Here is a 10858-nt window from a genome sequence, read left to right on the forward strand (position 1 = left end):
TGTGCCTATTAGAATCGGCATGTGATGGAGGGTAGAAATCTCATATTCGCTGTCAACTTCGAAATATCAGCAGTAATGCGAGTTACACTCAGAATTTTGTACATCATAGTGCTAGGATGTTCGTTCATCATGTTCTACATCTGAGATATAACAAATGCTCCTATAATACTTTCTATGTTGACAGTTGCTCACATATGTTGCTGTATTACCGCTATGAGTGAGTCATGCTGGTCTTGAATGAGACCCGCATCCAGCACGGACACGGTCGCAATTTTGTGCTCAAAAGAGGATCGGACGTATCCTTTTCTGATTCCCACCCACTGACAGCTTGGGTCAAGATATATTGACACTATTTGCAGCGACGGTACTGTATATCCCCAAGATACCTCATAATACGAGAGGGAATACAACATCCCAGTCTCCAATTATACAATTCCAGATGGGTGATACGACACAGTACCTCGGCCTCATGCAAGATCTTTTTCTAGGGCTGGTGATCAACAAGCAAATGTAAGAAGCATAACCAATGTGGTATGTTAGAACAAAGAGATTGTTAAACGAAGCTGAAATTTACACGACTTTTTCGTATCTGACATTGTCTCTTCCTTGACGAGTAGTCTCCGTGGCTCTTTTGCTTCATTGCCTCTTGGATGAGACGGCTCATATCACGTTTTTTACGGGATTGAGCAACTTCGGCTGGCATTGCCAAAATACAAGGCAAGTTCGGGCCCTGGAGTAATCTGCTGACCATTGCGGTATCTTCTCGTTTGACCGCTAACAACAGGGCCGTCTCACCCCAACCATTGATCGTATCAATATTGATTCCAGGATGCCCAAGCAAAATATCTAGGATATCAAGTCTTCCGTGACGAATGGCTACACAAAGTGCCGTCTCCTTATCAGGACTGTTCAACTGGTTGATCTGCAGCCGATCACCTTGCCGGACCAGCAATTCAACCATATCACGGTGGCCCTCCTGGGTTGCCAAAAGAAGCGGCGAATCATTGGGTATTTCCAAGGCGTTAATTTGTGTCTTTTTGTGAGTGAGGAGTAATCTCACCACTGCGGTATTCCCTTGTTGTATAGCCAGACAAAGAGGAGATTGAGAGCCCCGCATAGATTTGGGTCAAGACTCGGCCGGCTTAAGAACCATCCAAGAACGGTTGTATCATTTCTTCTGGCTAGATGGTGGAGCGAGGTAGAAGGGCTATCATATTTCCCACATGTTCCAAGCGTATTGATCTCCACGTCCTTCTCTTCCAGAAGCCTCTGCGTGACACGATCATAGAATGAAAAGGTAGACCACCACAGCGCAGTCCTACCGTAACTGTCTTTACGGTTCAAGAGAGTATTTGCGTGGCGAAGTAGAAAATCCACTGCCAAAAGATGACCGCTCCTTGCCGCTGTGTGGAGAGGTGTCAGTCCCTGTTCATCAACTATATCGAATTCCTCTCTCCGGAGGCGCAGCATTCTTGATATGGAAGCACTTCCGCTACCAGCAGCTGACGCAACCGTTTCCTCACTTCTAGTGAGCGGTGTATCCTGTGATATGACGCCAGGGGATGTCGCTTTCCAATGATCAAGTAGGAGATCTTTGATATTGTTTCTGTTTCTGATGCATGCTTGGATCCATGGCGATATTCCATTCAAATCTTTTGTATCAGGGTTGGCATCTCTTATGAGTAGTTGGCACACAAAGTCTCTGTTTCCTTGAAAGACAGCAAGCCAGAGCACCGTCTGCCCCTCAGAATTTGGGAGGTCGACTTTGAGCTGAGGGTGTTGAAGGAGCTGGGTGACGATGACGGATGATGTTGTCGCCACGCTGTGCCACAGAGCACTCTCTCCCTTGGTATTTCTCAAGTTCACGCGCAACCTTCTCTTCTGCAGTAATACTTTGATCACCAGCTCTGAGCCGTGATCTGCGGCTGTCATGAGAGGGGATGAATCGTCAACTAGTGCATTTATGTCGGCTCGGTAAGAGATTAACGCCTTTGCAAATGCACAATGATTGGTCTTAGCAGCCCAATGAAGCGCCGAGCTGTTTTGGTGCTTGATATTGTACTTTATTAGCGCCAGACGCAGCTTGGGATAGAGGTTTCGGTGGGTCTGAGCAAAAGCAGAAATCTGGCCGCCCGATAAGGTGCTGGCTATGATCCAAAGAATCTCCGTTGGAAAATCGATAATGGAAACCTGTAGAGTATATTCAGCATTCAATTCCATTACAAAGCATCGATTGCTCATACCATTGCCTCAACCCTCAAGCTGTTGACTTTGTGAAAGTATATGCAAAGAGGTTATGAGGTGCTGTTTCTTTCCAAGGCGATGCGTGAAGTTTGATGCAAAGTAATGAAACTAATGCAGCGTATTTTTGGGCGATTTAGCATTGCAAGGGCCAATCAATTTAGGAATTAAGGGATATGAAGAGCTTTCAGTATCACTAAAGCGAAAGAGTGGATGCTTGACGATGCAATCTTGCCGCTGTAAATTGCGCTTCAGTTCCCAGGCAGACTATAGAAACCTCCAGTATTCAGAACCGTGGCTCCGGGAGTAGTGACCGGGATCCCAGGGACAAGGCGGTTCCCAGGACCGGCATATACTTTCCCAAGACATTCAATAATGATCTCATTACCGATTCATTCTCAGGCTCTTGGTTATTTGGAACACATCTTCCATATTTGGTCCACAGTAATGTCTACTTGAACAACTTGAGACCCTGAATGATCCACCTTTCTTCCCTCGACATATTTGAGTTTTTGTGCTAAATACGAAACATGCTGGACAGACTGCCAAATTAATTTTTACTTTGGATCTGCAGAAGCGTCGATGGGAAAGAAATCGTTCAATTGACCATTTGCTGCTGCTGGGCAACTGCGCAAACCTGCACCAAATATCTCCTTGATTGTCTGCCCCACGATGAGATGCCACCCCTTCATCGAGCCATACTCAACAGACGACTAGACATTGCACGACAGTTGTTGGATCTTTATCAGGTAAATCCCAACTCCGAGTACCGTGGGATGAGCACGCTTCTGCTCGCCATTGAGATGAGCTACCCACAAGCAGTTAATCTCATGTTGGAACATCACCCACGGCTGTCTATTTGCGACTTTCAAGGTCGAGGGCCGTTGTTAATCGCGGTCGCAAAGGGCACTTTTGCCATCGTTAAAACCCTGTTGCAGTACCCAGCGCTGGATGTCAATAGCCGATGCACCGATGGCATGTCCGCTTTGATGTACGCAGTGGAATACTCGGAGCACACCATTCTAAGCCATCTTCTGACCGATCCCCGCGTAAATGTTAGCATCGAAGATCGCCTTGGGCAGAATGCGCTACATTCCGCAGTTCGAAAAGAAGACCATATCTTAGTACAGATCCTAGCCCGAGACCCTCGCTTGGATGTCAATTAGTGCAGCACCTACCGAAATACGGCACTACTTCTCGCGGTCAAGACCCTTAAAGGGAGGTCGTCCCGACGGGTAGTGGAAGCCCTACTGCTCAACCCAAAGCTTGACATCAATCACCAGGATTCTAGAGGACGCACGGCGCTATAGCACGCGGTGGACCAGCAGAATAAGGAGCTAGTGTAGCTGCTCTTAGACCAGGATGGCCTCTGTTTAAATGATGCGGACGGCGGGGCTGTTACCCCTCTTGCGCGAGCAGCGGAGTATTAAAGCCCTCGTTTACTACAGATGCTTCTGAGACAGCCGAAGATATGTATCAATGCCATGCCTAGTCCGGCTATTCCACCGTTATGGGCAGCGTGTCAGGCGGGTTCGCTCACTACGGCTCAGAGGTTGCTAACCCAGAAAGCTATTCAGATCAACGAGAAAGCCCCGTCTGGAACGTCACCCCTGCATATGGCCGTGATCAATCAACACTTGGGTATTGTGTCTCTTCTTCTCTCGCAAGGTGAAATCGCACTGAATAAGGTTGGGCCCTTAGGCTTCACAGCCCTCATGTTTGCTGCTGCAAGCGGGTATGCTGCATATATTGAACGGCTGTTACGACACCCGCAGATCGATCTAAAATAGAAAGATGCGTACGGTTACTACGCTTTCCGCTTAGCGATACTATATAAACATGTTCAGTCGATTAATCTATTACACAGTACGTTCGTACAGCAGACAATACAAAAGTTAGGCTGATCATCGGTCTAGCTTTGCCAAGACTAAGTGGGGGAGAACTAGAAAATTTCACGGTAGGTAACTCGATACTAGGGCTCTCATAATCCAAGTCAATTAGATTACGCGAGTAAAAATTACAAATTCCCAGGGACACTTTCAATGAAACAACTATAAAATGCGCTAGTCAATACTAGCAAATACATTTACCATTACCTTTACCTACTCGACAGAGTACTGCAGGATTCAAATTCGCACTATATACCGAAATGAGATAAATGAGACATGTTCAAAATGTTAGTGTACCTGTCGGGCACGTGGTAACTGGTACTTCATACGGGAACCATGGTGAATTCTCTTACGCGTCCCCTAGTCCCTGGACATTTAAACTTAACAGTCAAGTAGGACCCGTGCCAAATGATCCTCGTGTAAGCGAGCCATAATGATCCACAGCGGGCCACGACCCACATTCTATCGAGATTCAGGGTCCAAGCCAATGATTACTTGCATAGTGGGTCATGATCGGCTCATCCATCAAAATGCCTCAAACCGGCACTCAGCTAGTCCGGCACCAATCGGATCAACACACCGTTTACTACTCGAAAAATTCTTTTTGGCCCCAACTCCTGTATTTCACCGGGCGGAATACTGCAGAGGTATACTGCCCTAAAATAAGGGGAAAGATTGTAAAGAATGCTGGTATCCCGCAAGGTAAAATCTTTCGTACGGACAAAGCCATAAGTATTCCGAGCTTTTCCTGTTCTGATCTTTTCTGTGACTAAAACTAAACAACCCCCTATCTAACTTATACCCCTTAGGTTACCCTAAGTTTTCATTTACCTATCCCCGGGGTCATAATTTTTAGTCGAATTTTACCTGAGTAAATATTCGTATCCTCCGTATCTGCAATCTAAAAAGCAGTCAATGGGTACAGAACTATAGAGCTCCACATGTATCAAGTCTTCTGACTCCTCAGACTGACCCTGACATTAATCCACTAGTAAGGCCAACAATGAGTAGTCTTGGCAAAGAGCACATATTATCCATATTGTAGATGTTCTTTCCTATTTTAGTCTATTATCTTTAGCGCCCGGATCACGGAGAGTGGTCAATATTTCAGGCTTCAGTGAGGAAGGCCCTCAAGAAAGATCCAGCTACGAATTATCTCTTGTGCTAATATCTGCCCCCTATCTTGACCTAGATGGCGCCAGGGCCGGGGGGCCGGAGCCAGGGATCCGATGTTGCTTCTTTGCTGCGGGTATTTCCTAGCGTCCCACCACTTGATCCCACTGGGGCCAAAAGCGTGGTGGATCATCAGGAACTCGTTCGTTTAGAGCCACTCTATGGACAATTCCCGAGGCTACGCATTTACCCCAAACAGGTTCCACACCACCACTGTTCTACTGGCATGTTTGATCCACGGTGGATTTGGATAATAGAACAATGTGTATTGTGCGAAACATGCGACAGCATTTGAAATACTGAAATGGCTCGTTTGTAAGACCGCGATCTAGGGATTGAGTTTTACTTCTGTGTCCCTATTCTTGAATAATAGTAAAAGCTCGTCCCGTAAAGCCAGCTTGCAATGATTCCTGTGACTCAATTATGCTTTGTAAAACTGGGCGACTACAATAAATATGCAAGTGTATATTATGCGTGCAATATTTGAAAATATGAGCCAAAACGCTTATTCCTCAAGAATAAGAATCAAGGATGCTCATTCAGAATAAGTTTAAACTATGTGTTGCTATCCAGTCTAGTCTAGAGCGACATCAAAATGTCAACTACATACTTACCAAGTTCCTTTCTTCAAGTTGAGGTCTTTAGAAACAACCACTCAAACTGCAACGCAGACATATACTTTTTTCTCCAGATCGCCACAAGCGGGTCCAACAGCGGGATTCCACTTCAGGAAATCAGCCGCGCTGACGTCGCGGTCTTGTGCAATAGCATAGCATGTGTCACCAGATTGGACCTTGTAGTACTCGGTGCAGTTGGAAGCAATACCACTCTGGACAGGGGATGTCACTACTGCACCAATTGATGTTGTCATTTGCATGGTGGCCTTTGTCACCGGAGCCGATGTGAAGCCTATATTGCATTTAGCTCAAGTATCAAATGAATGGAGTATCATGTTGGATATATGTAACAGGAACACCAGCGCAGACATAAGTTTCCAGCCACAAATTCGTACATTTGGCACCAGTGGCTGGATTCCAGTTATAGAATTCTGCGGGTGTAACACCATATTCCTTACGAATAGAGCTGCAAGTGTCATTGCCTGAGACAAAGTGCCACTTGTTACCTGAATCATGAGACCTCCTAGTCCAAGGGAAAGTTTTTCAAGGGAATGGAGACACTGGTAACATACATTTTGAGATCACGCCGGTCTGGGTAGAGAATGATGAGGAAGAACTTGAAGACGCAGTCGAAGCTTTCGTGGCCACGCAGAAATAGTCACCATCTACCAGATCGTTGCAACCCTTGAGGGAACTATAAGTACCACAAATGAGCAAATAAATCTCGTCGCCCGCTAATTTAAAGAAAATTACTCAAGGGTTCCATGAGTAAAATTCCTTAAGCGTATAGTCCATGTATTGGTCCTGAATGCTATAACAGGTGTCACCGTTGCGAACCATGTAGTACTCAGTGCAGCTTTTTGTGATTCCACTCTGGACAGGTGCAGCGGTACTATGATACGTGACAGTAACGACTGGAGTGGCGGTGACTACTGCTGAAGAGCTGGTCGCAATAGAGCCAGAAACACAGTAGCTGAGTCCAGTTTCCAGGACACAAGAATCAGATTCCAAAGAGGGGTTCTAATCATTTACAGTTAAATTCTAACATCCCTCATAATAGAAAAATCAAAGAATGACTTACCCAATTTACCAGCTCCTTTATGGTGATACCAAAGTAATCTTCCAACATCTCACAGGTATCAGATGATTGAACATCGTTAGCCCAATGGTCACAGCTGGAAGTCACATCAGGATCCGCCTCTCCAGTCGCTTCGTAGCCGTTCTCCCATCCCCCCCCCTGGCTCTAGCATTGACCGCGACAGCTAAGTTAGATACCGCTACCGTTGCACCGAGAAAACATGTTCGAAACGACATTTTGGATTCTAGCATGATGATTGAGAAACCCAAGAAGGCTCAAAATTTTTGAAAAGATAGGAGAACGTGCCTTTGGGCTGGCAGAATGATTGTATATTATAACTCTAGCTTATTTACCCTCTTTACTAATAAGTAAATATATCTAATACTACTATATATTTTAGTATATAGAATATCTAATACCACTATATATATTTGGTCTATAGATATTAATATAACTATATATATTTATATATAAAGAACTATCTACCTAAGGTAGATAAAGAGATACTACTATTTAGACTATATCTTACTATTATAATATTACTAATTTGCGATACCTCCAACAGCAATACTATATAATTAGATATATTTATACTTATTTTAATTAATCGTAGACAATTAAGTCTAAGTGGGGAAGGATACTAAATTTTTGCTTTCCTATACTATATTATTTCCTATATTATCCTACTATGTTAGTATCCCTATTATATCTACTACTATAATGTCTATACCGCCCGATCTAACCTAATCAAATCTATTTATTTTGTTTGTCTTTATACCTATTATATATCATATAGTTGTTTCCCCTACTATAGTTAGATATACCTATATAACATACTAATTTCGCCACAAAGATCTCAATATAATTATATTATAGGTGTTTTATATACTACTACTCTATATAAACACTTAAGATCAAGACGATCTTTAATTAAGTAGGGGAGGATAAGATATTTTTACCTAATTCTCCCTATATATCTTATATATTACGATCTATTATATTCGTTTATATATAGTAACGTCTATGTCTATATCTGTTACTATCTATTATAGTTAGCCGATCATATATAATCAGGCCCTATCTATTTACTATGTTTATTTAACCAATATATATATATTAACTATCGTTTCCCCTAAATTAGTCATATATGCCTGTTCGCACCCTAAGATCTCACTAGTTAATAAAAAACTTAAGTATAAAGTAGAAGAGATAATAAATATAAGATATAAGAAAATTAATTAAGAGTATTATAATAAAACCCTAATAAAATAAATAGATCAAGTAGAATAAATCTAGTAAAGGCTTAATAATATTTAAGATTACTTTATATTAGATGTTTTTAAAAGATAATTTAGCCCTATTTCAACCCTATTATAGGCTCAAAAACAACTAAATATAACTATAATATATATAAGAAAGACTATCTTAAAGAGAGAATATTATTATAGGCTAGTACCTAGTATAAGATTATATATTATATATAACTATAATAACCTAATATATAGAATACTTACTTAGTAATTCTTTTTTAAGCTTTTTATATATAGTTTATGATCTAGCTTAATTAAATATAAATTCTGCTTTAGCCCTTCACACTCACAGCACTACTATTAGTTTCTTTGACTATAGCCCAGATATATATAATATATCTATTAATATAGATGTAGGTCTTGGCTTCTTTAATTATTAAAGCGAGAATTAAATACTAGTCCCTAGTACTACGTAGAGATACCTATACTTCGCTAGAGTCCTGTGAAGGGCTAAAGTAGAATTTATATTTAATTGAGCTAGGCTATATACTATGTATAAAAAGCTTAAAGAGAGAATTACTAAGTAGGTATTCTATATATTAGGTTGTTATAGTTATATATATTATATAATCTTATATTAGGTATTAGCCTATAATAGTATCCCCCCTTTAGGATAGTCTTTTTTATATATGTTATTGTGATAGGCTAAAGTAGAATTTATATTTAATTGAGCTAGGCTATATACTATATATAAAAAGCTTAAAAAGAGAATTACTAAGTAGGTGTTCTACATATTAGGTTATTATAGTTATATATACTATATAACCTTATACCAGGTATTAGTCTATAATAGTATCCCCCCTTTAGGGTAGTTCTTCTTATATATATTATAGTTATATTCGGTCGTCTTTAAGCTTATAATAGAGTTAAAACGGGGCTGAATCGTCTTTTAAAGGTATTTAATACAAAATAATCTTAAATATTACCGAGACTTTACTAGGTCTATTCCACCTAATCTATTTATTTTACTAGGACTTTATTATAGTATCCTTAACTAACTTTCTTATATCTTATATCTATTATCTCTTCTACTTTATACTTAAGTTCTTTATTAACTAGTATTAATAAGAAATATAAATTATCTATAATCTATAATAGAAATAAATCTAAAGCAATAGATCTAATTAGCTCTATATAGAATACTAGATAGATACTAATAAATACTTTTAATTATACTATATAAGATATAGGAATATCTAAAACTTAATATTAGATATATAGCTAGTCTAGCTTTTTTAATTATTATTATATATATATATTCTATAAATTTAGCTATATCTAGTTATTTTTCTTATAGATTAGTATAGCTTATTATTACTTATTTAATTACTTTTTCTATAGAGCTTATATAAAAGTAATTATAACTTAGGCCCAATTAGTAGCTTCTTATAATTAATTTATAAATATTTTGTCTATAATTCCTAGTTATATATAAGTTTTATAGGATTCCTCTATCTTTTCTATCTTAATAAGATTAATATAGTAATTATATATAAAGAAGAAGGGGGATAGTCCTATTATACTAGTATTATAGTTATTAATTATTATAGTAATAATAGGGAGTAATATACTCTAATTACTTTATATATAGATTATAAATATATATAAGATCTATTTAACTTCTTAGTTTATATACTTTATAGTACTATCAGATTATAGATAGAAAGTAGTTAATAGTTAATATTAAATTAATAGTTTCTTATATACTATTTGCTAGAATACACCTATAAATTAAGACCTATAATTACTTATAACTACTTATAGTAGCCTATAGTATATATAAAAATAAATAAAGAATATATCTACTACTCTCTTAATAGTTATTTCTACTATACTTATAAGAATTATACTCTTTATAAGCTAGTCTATAATTACTATTAAATTTATTATACCTATATATACTATTAGGGATAGTTCTATAATAAAATCTATAGATAATTCTATCTATATTTACTATAGAATCAGTAGTAGTTTCAATAGCCTATACTTTATATTATACTATATAGTACTATAGCTATAAACTATATAGTTTTATAAAAAATATTATATATCTCTTACTACTTCTAGCTAGAAGAATCTCTATAATAGTATTATATAAGTAGTATTTTAACTAAAATATACTATAATATAAGAGTTATAGATCTTCTATATAATCCCTATATATAGTATCTTATTATCTAGGATCTATATCTATTACCTAAAATAAAGTAGCCCTTATTTATCTAGGTAATATTCTAATAGGTTTATTTTTATATTTACTTTAGTAGCGATTCGCTAGTCTCCCTTTTCTAAGACTTTATATATCTTCTAATATTCTAGATCAGTAGATCTTATATTCTTCTATTCTTATTATAGTATAAGCTTCTTAAATAGAGGTATTTCCTTCTTAAAGTTAATTCTTTTTATTATTAGTAGATTAGGTTATCCTATCTTAATCTATATTTTTTTTAATAGGGTTTAGAACTAATTTAATAGCCTTTTGTCTATAATATATTATAGGGTATCTTAGCTTTACTATAAAAGTATATTAGGTCTTATAGTAAGTTTCCT

General features: G+C 38.3%; 2 protein-coding genes across 2 annotated transcripts; both read right to left on the minus strand.

The window, feature by feature from the left end:
• Positions 1-1056: 1056 nt before the first annotated feature.
• N7478_000009 (ankyrin repeat domain-containing protein) lies at positions 1057-2246 on the minus strand (the record flags this gene model as incomplete). The annotated part of the gene is made up of 2 exons (XM_056916225.1): positions 1057-2190; positions 2244-2246. 2 exons carry the CDS (start codon positions 2244-2246, stop codon positions 1057-1059), a joined length of 1137 nt encoding a protein of 378 aa, XP_056784105.1.
• A 3712-nt stretch (positions 2247-5958) lies between these two features.
• N7478_000010 (LysM peptidoglycan-binding domain-containing protein) lies at positions 5959-7234 on the minus strand (the record flags this gene model as incomplete). Its single annotated transcript, XM_056916226.1, has 6 exons — positions 5959-6212; positions 6280-6418; positions 6506-6654; positions 6748-6940; positions 7002-7163; positions 7196-7234. 6 exons carry the CDS (start codon positions 7232-7234, stop codon positions 5959-5961), a joined length of 936 nt encoding a protein of 311 aa, XP_056784106.1.
• Positions 7235-10858: the final 3624 nt, after the last annotated feature.

The sequence above is a fragment of the Penicillium angulare genome (genome assembly GCF_028827245.1).
Source record: "Penicillium angulare strain IBT 27051 chromosome Unknown utg000001l_segment0_segment0, whole genome shotgun sequence".
NCBI classification, from domain to species: Eukaryota; Fungi; Ascomycota; class Eurotiomycetes; order Eurotiales; family Aspergillaceae; genus Penicillium; species Penicillium angulare.